The sequence below is a fragment of the Protopterus annectens genome, chromosome 15.part0, assembly GCF_019279795.1.
Source record: "Protopterus annectens isolate FY-2018-M chromosome 15.part0, PAN1.0, whole genome shotgun sequence".
Lineage (NCBI taxonomy): Eukaryota > Metazoa > Chordata > Ceratodontiformes > Protopteridae > Protopterus > Protopterus annectens.
The window spans coordinates 116,516,974-116,540,191 of record NC_056749.1 but is presented as its reverse complement, the minus strand read 5'-3'; the positions used below and the strand labels follow the sequence as shown (position 1 = coordinate 116,540,191).

At 41.9% G+C, this 23,218-nt stretch overlaps 1 protein-coding gene across 3 annotated transcripts in view; it reads left to right on the top strand.

The window, feature by feature from the left end:
- SHROOM4 (shroom family member 4) overlaps positions 1–23,218 on the top strand; it is a 1,399,869-nt gene that overhangs the window by 1,273,971 nt on the left and 102,680 nt on the right. For all 3 annotated transcript variants that reach the window (XM_044057534.1, XM_044057535.1, XM_044057537.1), the window contains one exon: positions 83–144. In XM_044057534.1, coding sequence (XP_043913469.1) covers positions 83–144 — 62 coding nt within the window. The remainder of the gene's footprint in view (positions 1–82; positions 145–23,218) is intronic.

The window sequence follows — 23,218 nt, the reverse complement described above, 5'->3', positions numbered from 1 at the left end:
TCAAGTAGGCACAGACCATGAAAAAAAAAACAACTTGTTATTCTTTTTCTCACAAAGACTTACTTTTTCTTCTTTCATGCAGGAAATTCCAATGAATGACTGGGAAGAGGCGAATATAAACAGGACGTTTGTCAGGCCTGAGAGGTAGGAGTTGTAAGAATTTTGTATAGGTTTTGTATGCCTTGGAAAAAAGAAGTAAAACTTCTCATTTGCAGCTTATTTTACTGAACTGGTAACTTGAAGATAAACGTCAAAGTGGAAATGAAACTTGTGTTCCCGGGTAAGACTTTTGTGTGAATCACCATTGATGCTGGTACTGATGCTGCAGTGGTAAAGTTTGGAGGGCTGTATATTTTGTGTTGATAGAGACAGATGTCAGAAAGATTTACATTACATGTAGTTGTTGGGTCAAAAGACTGGGAATTTTAGACTCAAACCCTCTGTTTTCCAAGGACTAACAGGCTACTGAGAAAGAGGAAAATCATATGACTCACTCTGCAGTAGATCAAAGCAGTGCAGACATTTGACTGTGTACTTAAGACATGTTAGAGCAGAATGTTAGTGTTTCTGTCACCTAATGAGCTTTAGTCAGCATTCCTGGTTTGATTCCCTCTATCTCCACTTACAAGCTGTATTTCCCTGAGCAAGTCACTTAGAACAGTGCTCATGGGTCACCCCAGAAACCAGAATTTGTATGTAGTGGGTTTACCTGGTTAGCAAATACAGTTAAATAAAGGCTATTCCTAAACTAATCTGTTTCAGTAAACAAAGAACAGACTAACTGGATCATTAAATTATTTGGTAGTAAGTTTGATTATATCCGAAGTATGTTTTTGTGCAGATGTACTTTAATATGGTAGCAGCCTTGTATTTATACTGCATATCTGTACCCATTTTTATCTGTTTTATAAAACTGAATGAGGACAGGCCTCATGTAGTTTTTTACAGTCTTTGAAATTGCAGTAGACAGTCCACTCAATTACAAGAGAAGAAAGTGTGTGTGTGTGTGTGTGTGTGTGTGTGTGTGTGTGTGTGTGTGTGTGTGTGTGTGTGTGTGTGTGTGTGTTTGTGTTCTCCAGGATAGGTGACTGTGACTCCCATATGACCCTGCATAGGATAAAGCAGTAATAATCAGTACAGAGTGTCAGCATAATCAATTAAAATGGGTTAACTTACTTCATTTGAGAGGAACAGCAGCGTTAGCGTTGCCGCCTCACAGCAAGAGGTTCTCCGGTTCGATTCTCGGCTGGGGTGCCTTCTGTGCGGAGTCTGCATGTCCTCCCTGTGGCCGCGTGGGTTTCCCCCAGGTGCTCTGGTTTCCTCCCATATCCCAAAGACATGCAGTAGGTGGATTGGACGCTCTAAATTTGCCCTAGGTGTGAGTGTGCGTGTGTGTGCCTTCTGTGGAAAGTTGGGCGCCAGGCTGGCAACTCTACACTGTAAAACTCCACTGCCAATCATGAGCGGACAGATGATCCGTTGTGGTGACCCCTAACCGGGAAAAGCCGAAAGAAGAAGTTCAGAAGTAATTGAAAAAACTGTTTTACAAAATGTATCCTACTGTGGTTTGAAAGAAAATGTAGGTTTGGGTCAGAATCTGTGGAGCAGACTTGTGTGAGGCCACCTTGGATTACAGTGTAGAGGGTGATTTATATGCCTTTACATTAAGGAAAAGGGATACAGCTAATGGGTGATAATAGTGAACAAACATCAAGTCTACCCCCTTTCCCTCATAAAGTCCATAGTAACTACTGTTTCAGGTTTTCACAACATATGATAGGCCTCCCCAACAAGGAATCTAGAGTACAGGATACTGCCTGAGTGATCAACAGCATTTTGGGGTGCAAGGTTAGATGGGGGACTGTGACATGACTGAGAAATAGTTTCTCTTCCCTCACTTGCAGATGCATAATGCCCTCTAGTGACCACTTCAGAGCTATTGCCATAGTGCTGTGCTTAGCATTTTAGGAGCACAGCTTCATGTCAGAAATACTCATGATATCAGAAGTTGATATTATTTTAATTGTACTGCAATCCAAGCTGTTTGAAACACTGATATTATTTTTAATTGTAAGGAGACCCAAGCTATTTGTAATGTTGATATCATTCTTAATTGTAGAGAGACCCGAGTTATGTAGAGTACTAATATTGTTTTTAATTAAGAGGGAGAACCCAAGCTGTTTAAAATGTTTAACTTTCACTGGTACCAAAGTACATAATGAGTACTTAGAATTTCTGTCCATTCTCTGCAGTAACCCAATCCTGCCCAGGTCATAATGATAATGTTGGCCCCCAAAATAAAATTCTAGCTTGCTAATTAAATCATTACATTTTCTTCCAAAACACAGCTATGACATTTTGGTAGTTCGTGATTTCACAAGGTACAGTGACTTTAGAAGTAGCTGATTGTACTGAACTTCAGAGGTACCAATGCTTCTCTGGCCCCATGGCACAGTGAATGAAGCCCTTACTGCTCCCAAGATGACCTAGGTTCAACCAGAAGCATGCGGATTTTGGGGAACTAGATGGTGGGATAGTAGTGCGTGGTTGATGCCAGCCTTCCCATCCTGGGGGTTGGGGGGGTTACTGCCTAGGTTCATTGCAGAAGCAGCACTAAGAATTGGACAAGCTCTGCGCTGTAAGCAGTATACCTGCAGTATACCTGTGTACCTCTTTGTTAGGTGCATACAGCACCTCTTGTATGTAATAGTTACAGAGCTCACAATGCTACTGAGGGGTAAGGAGGAGGTTAGGGCCCACTGCCCAGTAACAATATGATGTTGCACCATACTCTATCCCCTCCCTGGCCCCGGATATGGGTCAGGGGAGGTTAAGGCAGGTCCTGGTAAACAATGGGAGGATGGTACCAGAGCTGAGTAGTCAGTCTGGTAGATACTAGCTACACTGCCTGTGTCCTTGTGGGCAGTCTAGTAGGCTCTACCCACACTGCCTGCTGTCCTTGTGGGCAGTCTAGTAGGCACTAGCCACATTGCCTGCTGTCCTTGTGGACAATCTAGTAGACACTAGCCTTGCTGCCTGTTGTCCTTCGATCTTCTCCTAAGATGCATTTGGTTGTTCACAAAAGTGTAAATAGGAACACACACTGTTCTTTGCCTCACTTTGTGCACTAGTAAGAATCTAGCTGTGTCTTTAACACCTTTATTAAATTGTCATTTATGACATAGACAGCATACACTTATAGAAAAGAAAACGAACCATATTAATATGTTAAAATAAACACTGGTAGTCCGAAAATAATAAAGAAAGGCAAAATTTAATGTAATGTTTAGCGCTTTTCATCTACTTAATAGTAAACTTCATCAGGCTTAAATACACAACACTTAAAGTCATGACTACTGAATTCATGCACGTTTTGCTAGTGCATTACTAAGTGGTGGTTTATGTAGCATTATGCCAGTCATGCCCAGCATTTTATATAGGTAAAACCACCAGAATATTAAAAGAAAGAATTTATGAGCATGTTTATGCAATTAAAATAGAACGCTATTAATAATGCACTAGCAAAACATGTGCATGAATTCAGTAGTCATGATTTTAAGTTTTGTTTTACAGCAGTTATTAATGATAGAGGTGGCCCATGGGAATTGTTATTGGAAAAAGCTGAGCTTACTTGGCAGTAAACCCTATATTCATATGCTTGGCCAGGTTTGAATGACTTTTGTTGTATAAGCAGTATTTTAAAATTAAAAGCACTTAATAGATAGTATCAAATATAATTCATTTTTATGTATTTTCATATATATATATATATATATATATATATATATATATATGTATATATTTCTCATATATTTATAATTTTAATATGTTATTATAACAGTTTAGCTTTAAATTTTTTTGCTGATGACATCATTGCTCATTTGAATTTCGCGCCAATGTTTAACCTATTTAAAGAGTTGTTTGGAATGTATTTATGTCTGATGAAGTTAATTATTTTAAGTAGATGAAAAGCGCTTAACATTACATTAAATTTTGCCTTTCTTTATTATTTTGGACTACCGGTGTTTATTTTATCTTAGTTTGTGTAATATTTTCGTTTTGCATATTAATATGTTCCCAGTTACAAATTGCATACATCACACGTTTTGTATAACCGTCAGTCCAGCATTACATAAACTGCTGAGTTTCTGCCTTCCTTTAAACTTCACTCCTCCTGCTCCAAGTCATTACTCTGCACATATCGTTCCCACAATTTCCATTTATATTTAACGTGTTCCTACCATTTTCTAAAGACTCTGCTTCAGATTCTTTGGTCTCTGTTACACTCTTCAGTACTTCAAATACAGTTGGTGTAGACTCTGATTTCCATTTTCTAGTAATTGCATTTTGGCAGCCACTAGAATTAAACTTTACAAGGCCTTACTATGTCTAGACACTTTAGATCCTGTATCTCAGCTGGAAAGAATCATTTCCTTAGTTTTACATCCATGTTTTCACCCAGTATTTCTGGCAGAGTACCCTGTAGTGAATTGTTTAAATCTGCCAATTTATTACACTTCTAAAACATGTCCTTCCAGTTAACTCTTTCTTCCCCGTCACATCTCCAACTTTTGCTGTTTACCTGAAGAAGAATTCTTTTGAGTCTGCCTAGGGGATAAAAATAGCTATGTGAACATTTCCAAGCAAAAATCCTAAACTTTGTAGACTTTGCATACTTTGGAGGCATACATATGCCTGCCCTTTGGTCCCTTTTAATTGCTTATCCAATCTCTCTTCCCACTCTTTTATAATCACCTCTGATTCTTACAGTTATCTTGCAGTATTTTGCATGCCTTGCTAATTATCACTTTTTTAACTGCAGTTGCTGTTCTAGATTCATTCAACTAAAAACTGTACCAGTGCAGGTCTTTCACTTAGGACTTCCCTGTCCCTTTCTCTTTGCTGATACTCTGGTGTCCATCCCTGGTAGGCATGGCAATCTCTTGCTGGTAGTCCAAATGTCTTCTTGGCCTCATTCTGTTCTGTTACCTTTCCGTCTCTAGTTATTTGTTCCCAGTACCGTCATTCTTTTGCCAGTTTTTGTCCTGTAATTTCCAGCCCCCTATTGTCTGTAACCCTAATTGCAGTAATCTCTATCGGCAAAGTCTCTTTTCTCCATTCTCACTTTGTCTTAGTTCTTAGAATACTTTCTGCTACTTTATGAATATAATATTCCATATGGTTGTTATTCTCCTTAATGATCAGCACCCAAAGTCACACTGTCTCCTTATTTCTTGAATTTCCCCCATTTCATCATCGTCCCTTTCCACTCAAACTTTCTGCTTGTTATGTATATGTGCCTTAATTGTGTAGCTGTAAAATATCCCTTCATGTCAGGCAGTTCTAAACCACCTTGCTCTATTGGAAGGATCAACTTATCTGACTTAACCTTTGCCCTTTTCCTCTCCCAGATAAATTCCTTCAACTCTTTATTAGTTATTTTCCACAACTTCTTCTCTGGTTGATAAAAAATATGCCTGACCTGTATATAAAACTAAAGGAACTAAAAATAGTTACACTACATGTATCTTATTATCCATATCCGTAAACAAGACCTCCTCAGTTATTGTATTATCTTTTGATCTGATGTTGTCATCTTCATTCTTCATTAACCTGCGGGTTTCAGTTCCAACCCTAGGAACTGACCAGCCGCTTCACTAGCTAAAGATTCCAAGCTCAAGCTCCTCCCCCTACCCATAATTCTCCACCAATCCAGATTACCTCAGATCTCATTTACCTCTTGTCAGAATAACAGCGAGGTTCCTGTGCTCCTGAGCTCCTCCTTGGGTTTGGCAGTGTTTTTGGTGCTTTTTGAGTCTTCTTCTTCTTTCGGCTTTTCCCGGTTAGGGGTTGCCACAGTGGATCATCTGTCCGCTCATGATTGGCAGTGAAGTTTTACAGTGTTGAGTTGCCAGCCTGGTGCCCAACCTTCCACAGAAGACACACACACACACACACACACACACACACACACACACACACACACACACACACAGACACACACAGACATTTTAGAGTGTCCAATCCACCTACTGCATGTCTTTGGGATGTGGGAGGAAACCGGAGCACCCAGAGGAAACCCACACGACCACAGGGAGGACATGCAGACTCCACACAGAAGGCACCCCAGCCGAGAATTGAACCGGAGAACCTCTTGCTGTGAGGCAGAAATGCTAACCGCTGCGCCACTATGGCCGCCCTTTTGGTGCTTTGTGAGTGTGATTGTTATATATTTTTTTGTCTTCTTTGTCTTCCTCCCCTTTTCTTTTCTTGTAGTTTAAAAATTTTTGTAGGATAACTTTTTTTTTTTTTTTTTTTTCCAGTTAACTGGGTTTTCTCACATTAAAGTTCCTTCCTTCTTTCTCTTCTTTCTAATTAAAAACAAATAAATAAATAAGTAATTTCTCTCTCTCTAGCCATGGCCAATCAGAAAGAAGTTTCAAGAAATGCAATTCCTGTGGGCACAAGAGCCTGTTGTCTGATGTCCACAGGGAGTATGTTTATTGTCTCAGGCGTGCACATCTGGACAGTGAGTGCAGTATTTGTAAAAGTCTTCTACCTAGGGCCCTGGCAGATAGGAGAAGTTAACTTATTTTGAAAGGTTTGCTCCCTCCTTCCCCTTCCTCTGCTGTCCCTTCAACATCAGGGTTTCAACCCCCCTCCAAGTCATCTAAAAAGGCCTGAGAGAGCAGGAAACACTTCCCCATGAAGTCCTCTTCAGAACCGCCAAAAAAGACACCAAAGTACTTGGAGGCGACCCCATCAGCATCAGTCTCTTCTATTCCATCTGCTGTTCCTTTTGTCTGTGCCTCATCTGCTTCCTTAGGGCCAAGCGGATTGGGCCAGATGTCTCCTCATACCTTGACTTCTGGCTCAGGGCCGACCACCTTTTCTCGGAAATCTCATTTTCCAAGAAAATCTTCCAGGCCTCCCTCTTCCACATCCTTCAAATCTTCTCAAAATCTCTCTGAGAAAAACATGGGTAGACTAATAAGGCAATTTGTCAAGATTCAGATTGGGTTTTGTCCACTCCATCCCCTTCTGGATCCATGAGGCTATCCCCTTTCTGCCCCGTGGCTCCTTCTCTGATCCTGACGTTGGTTTTGGAATCTTCGGTTCCATTGTTCCCGGGCACCAAGGTGTTTGGGCCAATAATGATCTCATCTTCACCCGCAACCATTTCTCTGGCACTCTGCTCCGACTGCAACTCAGAGCCATAGCCTCAATGTTGGTTCGAGGGGGTTGACTATCACTCTGAAGTTTTCAGAGTAGTTGCTTCCTCTCTGAGCTTCAGTGTTCGATAGATCAGCTCTGACTCCCTCTTATGAATGGGGGGCTCGGGGGGCTTCAAGAGGTGTCTATTCCATTAGTTTGGCTCCAGAGGGGATGCTTCCAAGGGCTTGGAGCCCTTCAGCTTTCAAGGTGGTGGAGAGAGCCCTCTCCCATTCCAGGAGACCCGTGCCTCTCATGTCTTTGGAACCTATCCCCACCCCGTTTAGATTGTCTAGTTGGCCACGTGGACAACTAGATCCCAAAAGTCTCCATACACTTCCATCTGTGGAACCCTAGGATTCTTCCAAAACCTCCCCGGAACATCCTACTAAGGAACTTCCTCAGAAGAGACAGTGCAAGAGGAGGCACATTGATTCCCCTGAGGAATATCTGACCACTGGCACTGGTTTCGAGGAAGTCAAGATCTCCACCAGAAGAGATCTCCTTTGGAGACATTTTAAAAATTCTCTGTCAAAGAGGTGGTTGGTCTGCCCAAAATCCTTCTCCGGAGGAATCAGTGCTGTTGGAGGCTTTAGAGTCCGGCCCATCTACATACTTGGTGTCCCCCCCTCCCACTGACCTACTTATTGAGTTGGTGTCTTCTAGGGCATGGAAGGAACCAGATATGGTAGCACCCATGCCAAAACGTGCAGGTAATATCTTAAGTGCTCCTCAGGACAAGACCTAATGGACCAAGGGTATCCCCATAGATACCATGGTTGTTGCAGCAGCCACCAAAAAGGAGCTAGCCCAAGAAAGTTCCTCTGTCCATCCCCCAAGTAGAGAATCATGGCCTTTAGACAGATTTGGCAAAATAGTTTATGCCTCCTCTATGTTTACTCTGAGGGCATTAAACTGTTTATCTCACTTCACAAGACTACAGAGAGACCTGGTCAAGTCCTCCAGACTGGCCACCCTTCAATCAATGGCTAATGTGTCCACAAGGCTTATATCCCATGTGGCAGAGGGTACCTCAAGGGCGGCCAGTTCCAGCATTGCCATAAGGCGTCATGCTTGGATGAGGCTGTGTGACTTTGCTGAGCCCTTCAAGGCATCTTTCATCAATGTGCCTTTTGAATGATCAACCTTGTTTGGACTCACGAATTGAAACACACTCTCCTACAGCGAGTAAGATGGGAAGATGTCTGCCATCGGAATCTGTTTTTCTATTCCACTAAGGTACTTTTTCATCTCAAGCTTCCTTTCAGGATTCACCAGGAGATTATCTCCCCAGAGGCAGAGGGAGAAATAAGTTGAGTGGTGGACGCCACCCATGCAGCATAGGGGGCCTGCAAAATCAAGGGTCTCGGAAACCCTTCTTGTACAACCCTCTCTAGTGCTTCTGAATAGTTGCCTAACTGCCTTCCTGTAGAGACAGTTGGGGGGCACTTTTTCTTGCACCCTGCAGCCTGGGAAGCCATCACAAATGACCAGTGGCTGATAAGGATCATATCCAGAGGATACTTCATTCCCTTTTTAGAAGAAACAAATCCAAGGAATCACCTTTCTGATGTTCCACTCAATTAGAGGGAGGACACAACTGTAGAAATAGCAAAATTGCTGCAAAAAAAAGTTATCCAGGAGGTCCCTCCCGATCAAGTCGGATTGTGTGTCTATTCCAGATTATTTTTGGTACCTAAAAAGATGGGGGACCTGAGACCAATTCTAGATCTGACATCTCTGAACAAATACGTAAAAGAACACGAAATTCAGGATGGTCATGGTTCAGTCCATCCTACCCCTGTTGAGGATGAATGACTGGATTTGCTCTGTAGATTTGATCATAAAAATAGAAAGACACTGCAGACAGTACCTTCCGTTCAAGCTGGGGATACACTCATTTCCAGTTCAGATCACTCCCATTTGGTCTCACCAGAGCCCCCAGGATGTTCAACAAATGACTGAAAGTGGTGGCAGCGTATCTCTGGTTGCAAGGATACCAGATATTTCCCTATCTCGACGACTAGCTCCTAATTGATTCAACCAGGCATTGACTGTTACAGACCAAGGATTATCTCCTCAAACTGGCTCTAGCTCTTGGACTGACAATCAACCTGCCCAAATCCCAGTTGGAACTGGTTCAAGTGATAGATTTCATTGGAGCACAGCTGGACACAAGAGTTTATTCTGCTTATCTGACAATGGACAGGGTAGCAAATTTAAGATTTCACATCAAACAAATCTTGGCCATTTTGAAACCTCCAGCCAGTTTAGTTCTCAGAGCTCTGGGTTCCATGGCAGCCATGGTAACTCTGTTGCCCACTTTTCGATTTCATATGAGAATTCTACAGTGGACTTTAACAGTCTAGTGGTCGCTATACAGGAATCCCTTAAGCTTTCCCATCAAACTTTCTTGGATTTGCAAAGTATTCACTCCACAGATGTTATTCGCAGTCATCCCTTTTGTTTTTCCTCCTGCAAGTGCCATGTTGACCACGGATGCCTCCCAGATGGGGTGGGGATAGTATTATCTGGGTTGAACCGTCCAAGGCACATGGACACCCCTGAAGATAAAATTGCATATCAGTGTACTAAAGATGAAAGTGGTTCTTCTGGCGTTGCAAGAGCTGCACAGTTTTCTTCCTGTAGGAACTATTTCTATTCAAATGGACAGTATTTCAGTGGTCTGATACATCAACAAACAGAGGGAGACCAGATCTTACCCCCTATGTCGAGAAGCTATGAGAGTGGGGAAATGGACGATCTCTACCAACCGCTTTCTGGTGGCAATGCACATTCTGGGAAAATCCAACATTCCACTGGTGACACTGGACCCAACTCCAGATCTACTTTCTCACCCATCAGTGCACCCTAACCCGGAAATTAGGGGACTGAAACTAACCACATGGTTTCTGCAATTCCAGTGATGGCTAAACACCCCAGGCTCTCCTCCCCCATTCAAAAAATATTGATCTTGGCCCATAAATCCTCAACCAGAAAAGTCTCTAAGAGCAAATGGAAAAGGTTTTTATATTGACACAACATAAACAAGTAGATCCTTTCACACCCCCTGTCTCGATAGTTTTAGATTTTCTGGCCCTTCTTTTCAGTAACAGAGCTAGTTACTCAACTGTTAAAGTACAGCTAGCAGCTGTCTCCAGTTTTTATTTTGGACAAGATTCTTCCTCACTGGGTTCATCCAAACTCCATAAAGCTTATCTTAGAGGCACCTTTTTGCTCCGTCCCCCTATAAAAGACCCTACTCCACCTTGGGACTTGACCATAATTTTGCAAGTTTTAGTCTGCCCTCCTTTCGAACCAGCAGCTACAGTAGATTTGAAATTTCTTTCTTTGGAAGACATTGTTCGTGGTATCTATTACTTCAGCAGAAAGTGTCTCTGAGCTTCCAGCTCTTTCCTGCAAATTTCCTTGCTTGATATTTCACAAAGATAGGTTAACCCTTTGTACCAATCCATCCTTTTTGTGTAAAATCACTAGGGAAGGTAATATCAATCAGTCTATTATTCTTCCTGTTTTTTTTCCCTAAGTTTCAGAATAAGGTGGAGTATACTCTTTATTCAGTTGATATACATAGACAGTTACATTTTTGTTTAGATAGAATGAAGTCTTTCAGTCTGATCAGTTGTTCATATCCTTTTCAGACGTTACAAAAGGTAAACCCATTACTAAGCCTACTTTTTGCTAAATGGTTGAAAGACTGTATTGCCTTTGTTTATTCCTCCAAGAACATTCCAGTGCCTGACATATTAAGGCTCTTTCCACAAGATCTATGGCAACTTCCCAAGCCTTTTGGTTGAGGGTATCTGTTGTGGGCATTTGTGCAGCAAGGTACTTGATCAAACCCTCATACCTTTATTGCACATTATAAGTTAGACATTATCTCCAGGAGAAGTGCCTTTGACTCTGCTGTACTCCGGAATAGCCTTCCATGAGGGCTGTGAAGAAATTAGACACAGTCATTTGTGCTAGCATGTCTGGCCAAGTTTTTCTCTATAATTTCAAATTATCATGTGCATTATATGCTAGCATAACTAACTATGATATTATAAATAAGTTCTTACATGTGGATTTATAATCTGTTTGTACAGAATGTTTTAAAGACGTGAACAGTGTCCTTTTGCATTTCTAACTGCTCATGTTTGTGAAGAGAGATTCTAAAGGCAAACTGATTCAGCTGATCAGCAGATGATGTCATCGGAATGTTGACAGTTGCTATGTGTTACTGTCAGAAGCTGAAAGACAAGAAAGAACTTTTAGAAAACAGCTGTTGGTTGATTTTCAAAATGTGAAATGAAAATTAGAACTGGAACAGTTGACAGGCTAGTCTATAAAAGAGCCTGCTGAAGACAGTCAGTTGTTCACAGATGTACTGTGTAGTGTATACCCAAAAAGGAGCCACCAAGAATTGTAAGCCTGCCTTTGCTCTGTTGTAGTAATTTAGTTTAGATCACAGACAGTGTTCTTTAATCAGTTAGATTAAAGTTTTTGTAAGTGTTGGATTTCTATCCTTCAGTACTGATTTCATTTTCCTAGTGTTTGAGTTCTGTTTGTTTGTTGGAAATTACTGTTTTCTATTTTTACTCATTATTAAATATTTTTGACAACTTACATTGTGGCTGGACAATGTGTGTTTTTTTAGTGATTTGAGAGTGCTTATACTTGCTTTGATAATTCCCAGGGCCACTCTGAAAGCCTGTCTACTTAAGCCATTTGACCTTTTGGTTTAATATTAAATTTTCACCCCTTTAGAAAGACATGAAGATACTCAGCAGCATTACCATATTATTCTGGGGAAGGGACACAGCTGAAAATCTGTGTCAGGCTTTCCCAGAAATGTTTGGACATGTGAGATTTAATTTTTATAAGTGTGAGTGTATCAGAGGTTTTAAACTGGGACAAATTGCTCTGAAGTGTGTAATAAGAAGCTACATTAAGAGTGGACAGAAGTATACAGTCCATTTCCAGGTTATAGTGTGTTTTCCTATTGTACTGTTCGGAGGAAATTGTGAAATATTACTCCTGTTTAAGTGGCAGTCTCACATTGGAGTCAGTAGTAAGGACTGAAGCTCCTTAGTTACTTACCAAGGATAGTGGGAGACATCACATTGTTTGGTGGCAGTTCAGTGGGATATTATCTAGATGTCACAAGGGCCACCCTCCGTTTTTGCAGCTGGGAACTCTCTCCCACAGGTTAATGAATGAATGAAGATGACAACATCAAATAAAGAAGTTATCTTTTTGCCATACCATTCCACCTGTATTGTCTATCTTCATTCTTCATTAACCCCCCCCCATTCCTTCCCCCAGTCCAAGACTTCTAGAGATCTGATGGATATGTTCGTAGGAACCACAATTCCATGCTGAGCTCCCGATGTTCTTATTGTTATTCTCTGCTGGCTATGTTGGTTCTTTTTTGTTCTTTTTTTTTGTTTTCCAAGGACAGCTGTTATTGCAAAGTCAATCTGAGGTAATCTGGAGGGGTGGAGAATTATGGGTGAGGGGAGGAGCTTGATCTTGGAATCTTTAGCAAGTGAAGCAGCCGGTCAGTTCCTAGGGTTAGAACCAATAACCACAGGTTAATGAAGATAAACAACACAGATGAAACATTATGATAAGACCATAACTTCTTTTTTAGTCTCTTCCCTCATATCCTTAGCTGCCATAACAGAAGCCTTTTTAATCCAGACTGCTAAATACTTCATTTTATTGTGTCCCCATAAATATGGGTTTCGATGAACCACTTCATGTGTGGTTACATTATTTACAGCTATATACTTTGTTTTAATGTTATTCATTTTATATCCTTAAAGGACTTGTAACGGTCTGAAAATGTTCCACAGTACCAAGACATCTTTTTCTGGATTTATCCTGCACAAAATATTGAAACCATCTTCCTAGTGAACTTTCCACCCTTGCTTCCACTCATCTTTATAAAAAGCATCTTAAGGAATATCTTAAAACTCACTGGCCTTGTCCCTGCTCTAACCCAGACTGATATCTCATTCCCCTTCTTGCTCTTCTTATACTTCTCTACTCCACTGTTCTATTTTGCCTACCTGTAATAATGATTTCCTTCTTAGTACTAAAAAATATATATATTTTATTTTATTTTTATCTCTCAAATGTTTGCTCTTTGTATTTGATCTTAGCTTAAACCTACTAAAGGACTCTGAACAAATCTAACTTACCTTCAATTTAAACAACGTACTGTAACTCATTTTACTATTGGTATATATTGTACGCTTTGTCACTGCTAATGCTTGGAGCTTTTCTCCCAAGCCTCTACTGAAAATGGACATATATCCAGTTAGACTAGCCCGGTCAACAAATGTAAAATAAATAAATACATTATCTGCAAATGTAGCCAACTTTTCTTGACTATCATGCCAATTACATCCTTGAATTTCTGAGTCCTGTCATTTCTTTGCCAGTGACTCTAATTAATTATAAAGCAAATAAAGGAGAAAGTGGACACCCCTTCTTGGTTCCTCTGTTCAGACACAACTTATCAGAGAGGAACCTCCTACTTTAATTCTTGCATGCAACCCCTTATGCATCCTCCTAAGTAACGTTATTATTGTGTCAGGGAATGGAAAAGCTTCCATTGCCCTACTTATAAAATCCTAGTTTACTCTGTTGAATGCTTTGTCTGCATCAAGCTCCACCGACAACAAGCGGTATTTTCTTATTCTGTTCCCTCTGGATCATCATTGTTCTGTTTATATTGTGACATGTTTGCCTCCCCTCCACAAAACCACATTGATCCATGTCTATCAGGCTTTTTGCAACACCTTTGCCATTCTTTTAGTTAGCATAGGCATAAACAGTTTATAATCATGGTTTAAGAACTGTTTAAGAACTGAAATGGGTCTGCATGAACCGGTGTCTGATGAGTCCTTACCATCTTTAGTTATAACAGCCACTATAGCTTTCTTCCAAATATATTGGGGCTTCCCCTGCTTTTTAAATACTGTTAAACAAAACCTTCCAGATCTTTTTCACTTTCTTCCATCCTAACTTACAAACTTCCATAGAAATACCATCGGTGGAGACTTTCCTGCAGATTGATCACCCGTCACCGTTTTTATCTCGTCTCGTCCTACCTTAACTATTAGTTCATGATCCTTCTCTACCTTGGCATAATTATGTCTTCTGGAAGTATTTCTATTTGTGCTCTTTTTTGATTTCCATGTCTCTGCTTTATACAAATGTTAATAAAATTTCTGAAATGTCCCTAATACCTCCACATGATCTCTGGCTATTTTTCTTGCTATAGGCTCCCTATGTTTGGCAACAACCCTTTGTACTTTTTGTGGTCTAGTGATGTCTTTAACGCAGGCAGTCAGTGGTATTTCTTTCCTGGCTCCAGACTCTCATGGACTTGCTGACAATTGTGAGAAAAATGTGGAGTAGCAGTGTTTACTTCCACACCTACAGTATTTCCTATTAGTTATGCAGACTCTGATGTTTTTTTTTTTCCCCTGGGCCGAAGTATTTGATTTTTTTTTTTTTTTTTGCAGTGCTGCATTCTGTGTCCCTGCTATGTTTTAATATATCTTATTTGGATCAGTGAGGCTGTTCACATTATTTAGTTGGAGGTAAGGACATGTTTAGGTGATCATTTAGGAATCAACTCTGAGTGCCTTTCCACATCAGTTGTGTGCAGGACTAATTTCAAAACTTTGTTTTATCAGTTGTATTGTTTTCGGGCCAAATAGTACATTTTGTCCTTCTGCTGTCATCCCACCCTCTGTTCAGGTGACAAATGTTTTTATCCAATACATTCTATCCGACACAGTGTACTACAGTTTTGTAGGAAATAAGTCTCAAAGGGTTAACTTATGCAAGTTCTGTTTAGTTTAGTCTTTCTCCTCATTATATTTCTGCCTTTTCCCCCCTTGAGAGTGCACTTCTGTAGCAGTACTGGTGATAGAGCCCAGGACATACATAAAAAACAGGTTTTCGTTAATAGCTCACTGGCCTTGCTCTGAGACTGGGACTTAATTTGAGACTGTCCTGCAATGTTGTTTTAAATATTTCCTGTGGTTTTGAACTGTGATGTCACTATGAATATATTTAGTATTGTTATGCTTTTATAATTTATTATTCAATATATTTAATATGTAATTAATATACTTAATATATAATATTTAAGGGCCTAAAGGTAGCTGATAAGTAGTGGTTGGTGGCAGTGATAACTACCTTATAGTCTGGGCAGAAGGGGGCATAGTTAGTAAACCTGTGCCAGCCTTCCCCAGGAGTGTCTGTGTGCATATAAATCAAATCTCAAAATGTGTGTGTGTGTGTGTGTGTGTGTGTGTGTGTGTGTGTGTGTGTGTGTGTGTGTGTGTCAGCTACTTGGGCAGGGACACTAAGCACTGGTTGGACAGATAGGGTGCTGGAGGTTTTAGCTTGACCACTTAGCTGAGATCTGTACCCTATAGCTGTGCCAGTTTTGTCTTTTCGGCTTTTCCCGGTTAGGGGTCGCTACAGCGGAACTCCGGTCCGCTAATGATTGGCAGTTGATTTTTATGGTGCCGAGTTGCCAGCCCGATGCCCAACCATCAATGAAAGTACACCCATTCACGCATGTCTTTCAGAGGCCACTCGACCTCGGGGAGGACATGCAGACTCCACACAGAAGGAACTCCTGCCGAGAATCGAACAGGAGAACTTCTTGCTGTGAGGCAACAATGCTACCGCTGTACCACCACGGCTTTTGCCAGTGGGGAGTCTTAGTGGGGATCTGGAGAGAGAGGCAGAAACCAGCCCCAGTCTGACTGTGATCTCTGTGTGCTCTTAAGGGAAATTGTACTTTATTATGTGTGTACTTGTCATCCTCCCAGTGTGTTCGTCCCTCACTGTTGCCAGTGGTGAGGATTGAGGCTCCTTGATTATTGGGCCAGTGCAGGGGTATCACGTATTAATTGTTTGGCAGTGGTGGGATACCCACACCAGGTATTAATTGGGTTATAGTGGTGAGTTAGCCACATCACATATTAATTGGCTTGTAGTGGTGTGGATATTGAATTCCTATAGCCTGTGTACAGTGGTCTCTGAAGGTGTTTGTACTCTCAATCAGCCACTCAGTGAACATTGAGAGTTCATATCATAATTGTTTTATTTTTTTTGTTAGCTTAGTTAGTCAGGGAGAGCAGGCAAGTGTGTGAGCAGAGGAGTATGGCAAGCTGACAAGGAGCCAGTTGGCTGAGATGTGCTAGGCTAAAGGACTGTTGTATGGAAACTTGACTAAGGCAGGCATGATTGCAGCTTTGGTCACAACTGTATCACAGAATAGCAACCAGGAGGACAATCAGACTGGTTATGGAGATACACAACTCTCAGAAAATGGACAGCTCAACCTTTCCACAAAGGACTTAAAAATCCATCTGGAGTTAAGAAGACTTGAGTTGGAAGCCAAGTGTATAGAAATAGAAGCACCAGAGAGACTGAGACATCTGGAGGCTGAGGAAAATGAAAAACTGCAATGTCTGCAGGCTGAGGAGGATGAGAGGCAGAGGCAGCACGAAAAGAGATGGTGACTCTTCGCCAGAGTCATGGAGGTAATGGGGAAGGGAGTAACCAAACCCCAGAAGCAAAAAAGGTCAGTGAATTTCTTCCACAATTTACCGGGGGGGGGGGTAATTTTGATAGTTTCATTCATATATTTGAGAGGGTATGTCAACAGTATAATGTTGACCAAAGGCTCTGGGTATGGATCCTGGCCCTCTTACTCCATGATAAAGCTGTAACTGCAATTTCTAAACTGTCTGATACCAACTGTTTAAATTATAATACAGTCAAAATGTGTTTGTTGGAATGCTTTAAGTTAACACCTGAAGCTTATAGGAAAACGTTTTTCGAACATAGATGCAAGGCAGATGAAAGTGTGTGTGAATATGTTGCTGAACTAAGCACTTATTTTCATAGGTGGGTGAGTGGATGTCAGGTCACCACTTTTGAAGGCCTGGCAGACCTTTTGCTGAGGGGAGCAAGCCCTTAGCACTTTGCCTGAGGACATGAAAATCTGGTTAGCTGATGGACAATGCACTACTGCAGATGAGTTGGGGAAGAAGGGAGACCTATACCTAACAATCGGGGCATCACTACACAGGAAAGGGGCACCCAATGCTGCTCATAGGTCTAAGGAAACCCATGGTGGGCAGCCCAGACTGCCCCAACAGAGTTCACCAGTAGCAGGGGAATCCAGTAGTCCAGGAACACATCCAGGACCAAGGGTTAAATGTTTTAAATGCAACCACTGGGGCCATGTAGCATATATATTGGGGCTATGTAGCATATATATGTCCATGGTGGCAAGTTGGTGAACAAAACGTGGGAGAGCCAGTAAGTGAGAATGATAAAATGCCAGTAGTAAGTTGTCTCGACAACAAGGGTACCAAGCTACCACAAGAGGTTATATCCTATCATAGGGGTTGGGAAAGAGGCTATGGCTAAGAGAGAGACAGCCTCTGACCTAACCATTGTGAAACCTGCAGTGGTTACAGAGGAGCACTACTTGCTTGGGCAGTCCCCTCCAGTCAGAGCTTTAGTAGGGACCCCATTCCAGATACCTTTGGCTAGGGTTCACCTTGACTGAGAGGGTGAAAAAGGAAGCAAGCAAGTGGGTGTGTGTGAAGATATCCCTGCAGATGTCCTGATAGGGAATGATTTTGATAATTCTGTACCCTGTGTGCATGCAGTTACATGCATTCAGGGTTGGAGATAAGCATGTGGGTCTGTTAGCCTGGGGGAGACGCAGACAGACCGCACACTTACAGCCAGGACTGGTGAGGTGGTTACTTCAAGGAGGAAGCTACTCTGTAGCCATGAGATTGAAGGTGAACCACAGCTGCTTATGGGTACTGATGTTCCCTTGGACAGAGTGACTTCAAGGGCAGAGGTGAGTAGTAGTACCCACGCTGACAGTGAGGCACCGTTGTCTGAGAATACCAGATTTCCTGTAGAAGGGGAGCTGGGAAGGGTTACTAAGATGAGACAGGCTCAGTTCTCAGACCCTACATTACAAGGCCTAAGGAAGGTAGCTAGTAAGGCACCTAATTCTCAAGGAATGGTGGAATCTCTGTACTGGGACAAAGGTTTACTGTATAGTGAGTGGACCCCCGAGGGAGGTCTAGAGGCTGAGAGAATACAGCAGTTGGTAGTGCCCAGAACATACCGTCTGGCACTTCTAGCCATAGCCCAGAATATTCCCTTTGTAAGTCATATGGGCAGAAAACATACAAAGAGATGTATTATGCAGAACCTTTATTGGCCTGGGATTTCTACAGATGTAACAGGGTACTGCAGGACCTGTGAGCAGTGCCAAAAGGTAGGCAAGGCAGGGGACAAGGTGAAAGCTCCTTTGATGCCTTTGCCTGTGATTGAGGAGCCATTCCAGAGGGTAGCTATGGATTTTGAGGGGCCTCTGAATACCCCAAGTTCCATAGGGATAAAGTAGATCCTAGTGGTAGTAGATTATGCTAATAGATACCCTGAAGCAGTGGCTCTTTCCTCCATTGAGGCAGAAAAGGTGGCAAATGCTTTGTTAAAAAAATTCAGCAGGGTAGGTTTTCCAAAAGAAGTACTGACTGACAGAGGTGCCAATTTCAAGTCAGACCCACAGGTTTGTGTGTGGAAGCCCTGTGGGGTGAAGCACCTAAAGACCAACAACCCCTACCATCCTCAGACTAATGGTCTTGTTGAGAGGTTAAACTCTACACTCAGAAGATGGTACAGGCAATTGCAGCCAGTTTAGGAGGGATTGGGACAAATATCTGACCTATTGTTGTTTGCTTACAGAGAGGTTCCCCAGGAATCCACAGGTTTTTCACCCTTTGAGTTGCTGTATGGCCATAGGGTTAGGGGACCACTAGGTTTGATTTGGGATGAGTGACAGGGTGAGTGTGAATCCCACAAGGAGTCTGTTGTGGCATATGTCCTAAACCTCAGGACAAGGCTTAGGGAATTCATGGGCTTGGCCCAGGAGAACCTGGCAGAAGCCCAACAGCAGAAAAAGGTCTTGTATGACAGGAATGCTCAAGCTAGAAAGTGTGCTGTAGGGCAGCAGGTAATGGCTATCATTCCTGTCAGACACAACAAGCTACAGGCAGCTTGGGAAGGGACCCTTCAAGGAAGGTCAGTGATGTTAACTACATGATAGAACTGCTAGACAGGAGGCAGTGGCATAAACTGTACTATGTTAACATGATGAAACCTTACTATGATAGGGAGGCTGTTGTGCTAAGTATTTGCAGTGTGTTGCAAGAGGAGTATGAGGGAGATCTGGTGACTGATCTCCTCAGTGACGATCGGACTGACACATCAGTGGAAGGGGTAGCAATGTCCCAGCAGCTATCCTCTACCCAGGTTCAAGAAATATGAGCAGTGTTACAGGAGTTTGGGAGCATGTTCACTGGGAAAACAGGGTGCATCCACCTGGTGCAGCAACATGTGGATACAGGCCCCTTTATAGGGTGCTGTGAGAGTCAAACAGACTCGGAGGGAGGAGATGCAGGAAATGTTGGAACTAGGGGTAATTCAGGAGTACAGCAGTCACTGAGCCTCCCCAGTGGTGCTGGTACCAAAGAAGGATGGTAGCACCAGGTTCTATGTGGACTAATGAAAATTAAATAATCACACAGAGTCAAATGCTTACCCCTTGTCTAGGACAGATGAAGCCCTAGAGCAGCTGGGTGGGGCTAAGTATCTTACCACCATTGATCTTACCAAGGCTTACTGGCAGCTGCCCTTGACTCCCAGTGCTAGAGAGAGATGTCAGCCTTTGTGGCTGCTTTTGGCTTGTTTGAGTTCACGAAGATGCCCTTTGGGATGAAAAATGCCCCGACGACTTTCCAGAAGCTGGTAGATCATATTCTAGCAGGAGATTTTGACCTTGTTTAACTAGATGATATTGCTATCTACAGCCATTCCTGGCAAGATCACCTTCAGCATGTCATGGAGGTGCTGCGCGGACTACAGAGGGCAGGGTTGACCATTAACCCCAGCAAATGTCAGGTGAGTATGGCACAGGTCTTCTACCTGGGACATAGAGTGGGGAGTGGTAGGATCAAGCCAGAACCCGCCAAACTAGAAGCCATTCAGGCATGGCCTGCCCCTATTACCAAAAATCAGGTGAGGGCATTCTTGGGGACAACAGGGTACTACAGAAAGTCCGTCCCCAGTTATAGTACCATAGCTGCTTCCCTCACAGACCTGACAAGGAAAAACAGGCCAGATAAGGTAGTGTGGACCCCAGCATGTGAGCAGGCATTCCAGACGTTTAAAGGAGCTTTGAGTGGACCCTCTGTGTTAGCCAGTCCAGACTACAGCAAAGAATTTGTTGTGCAGGTGGATGCTTCAAACCATGGGGTGGGGACTGTACTTAGGTTTCTTCAAAGGGAGAAGAGCACCCAGTGGTATATCTCATTTGTAGGCTCCAACCCAGGGAGGAATGCTATGCAGCTGTAGAAAAGGAATGCCTAGCCATAGCGTGGGCACTGCAGAAACGTCAGCCTTAACTGTATGGAAGGAAATTCACTGTAGTTACAGACCACATTCACTTAACATGGCTACATCGAGCCAGCCAGCAAAATGCCAAGTTACTAAGGTGGGGCCTAGGGTTGCAAGCATATGATATGACAGTGAAGCACCGCAGTGGGGTTAGCAATGCCAACGCAGATGGGCTCTGAAGACAGGGAATGGGGTAAGGTATTCCCAGATATATTTACCCTCTCAAGCAGCATTTCTCAAGGGTCACGTGAAAAACTAGCTTGAGTTTTTGTGGAGGGGAGAAATATGACACTGACCGCTCAGCTATCTGGAATTTCGTGGATAATAGTGTGTCATTTGTGAATATTAGTATGATCCATATGTTTGTCTTATAGAGATGTAAGAGAAGTATATGCTATGTGTATATTAAACTACTGGTGCAGAAGTGTGTGTACTGAGCTTCGAGTGTAACCACAGTGCACCCTACTGGAAAAGAACAGAAATCTATATAAACCATATACCTGTGCAAATGTATATTTTAATAGTAGAAGCTGGGACATACAGAGTTAATTTGCAATACTTCGAGAAAATAAGCTGAAAAGTAAAGTGTTTTACAATTGTGTTATCTCTCAGTAAGCATATTGTCTAGAGCTAGAGGTTTTCCTATTGTCTTAAACAGAAATAATTACTAGGTTTCAAATGTAAAAGTGTTTTATTGCTATGACTTCCTAGCAGCTGCACACTTCTGAGAGATATGTATGTTTGACACAGAGGTGTTAAATCTAAGTATCTGTTTAGCCTGGAAACTGAAGTCATGTGATAGAGTGATGTCATCCGAGCCTAACCCAGCAGTAATGTTGATTATTAATTTAAGAACTCTCTGAGAAAGACTGTGCATTTTGTATCTTGTCTTGGACCTAGAAACATCCATCATCTGCATTTGCCTTGCTCTGTAAGTAAGATATTTAGGGCATAGTATATTTTAGATATAGATAGGAATATAGTAACAATTAGTTTAAATGTTTTCTGTATTTATTTGAGACTGTTCTGTAATGTTTTAAAATATTTCCTGTGATTCTGAACTCTGTAGTCACTGTGTTTGAGTATTGTTTTGTTGTTTTATTATTTATTATTAAATATATTTAAACCTTTTAGTTGTGGCTGGTTTGTTTAGAGATATTTAAGCTCTGAGAGTACTTGCATATGTAATTGGTGACAATGTATAGGCCACTCCAGTAGCCTTGCTCTTGGTCACACATCATTTGGATAATAATAACATTACACAGTAGGATTTGCTCTTGATCACACTTATCGTTTGGATAATAGTAACATTACACAGTAGGATTGGGCACCCTTTGTAAGGGCCATAGAGTAGCTGATAAGTAGTGGTTGGTGGCAGTGATAGCGACCTTATAGTCTGGGCAGAAGGTGGCATAACTAGTAAACCTGTGCCAGCCTTCCCCAGGAGTGTCTGTACATTTGTATGTAAATCAAATCTCAAAGTAAGTGTGTGTGTGTGTGTGTGTGTGTGTGTGTGTGTGTGTGTGTGTGTGTGTGTCAGCTACTTGGGCAGGAACATGAAGCATTGGTTAGAGAGAGAGGGTGTTGGAAGTTTTGGCTTGACCACTCGCCTGAGATCTTAACCCTATAGCTGTACCAGTGGGGAGTCTTATTGGGGATCTGGAAAAAGAGGCAGAAGCCAGTCCCAGACTGACTGTAATCTGTGTGCTCTTAACGGAAATTGTACTTTACTGTGTGTGTACTTATCTCCCATTGTATACGTCCCTCCATGTTGCCAGTGGTGAGGATTGAGACTCCATGATTACTGGGTCAGTGCAGGGGCGTCACACAAGCATCCTACATAAATCATTTTGATGGTCACAAATGACATATTTACAAACTTCCAGCTAGCTGGGCTTATAGTATCGCCTTTCATGACAGATGTACTTATAGAACATTGTTCTGGGTGCCAGGGGGTGTCTTTCTGGTCACTTGTAAAGCATACATTGACTGAGCTAAGATTAGAATCTGCAGGTTTAACCCCACATGTGTATTTACCATGCATTTACTAAACTGCATAGAATTTCTTATGTGCTACAGTGTGCAGCAAGGCATAGTGCTGATGGTCAGATTTGCTTATTCTCCTTTCAGATGTTCTAAGGTCTGTGATATAGACCTTAAAAGAGTAATACTGCATTTATTCAGAGGTTTCAGATATTTTTCATACTGGGTAAAAGAATATAATTTTGGTTTATTAACATGCATTATATAGAAATTTAATATGTGGTTAATGTTTTAGTTGCCATTGTATTTTATTTTATGATGTCAGGGAGTTAAGTTATAACAGAAAAGATGAGAGAAATGTATTACTGGGAAATTCTGAACTTAGTGCATTAACTTTGTTTATTTCTTGCACTTTCCTTATGCTTTTGAATTTGTGACTATTTTTTTCTTTCCCTTCCTGGTGATGGTCTGTTTACTGAAAGTGATTAGT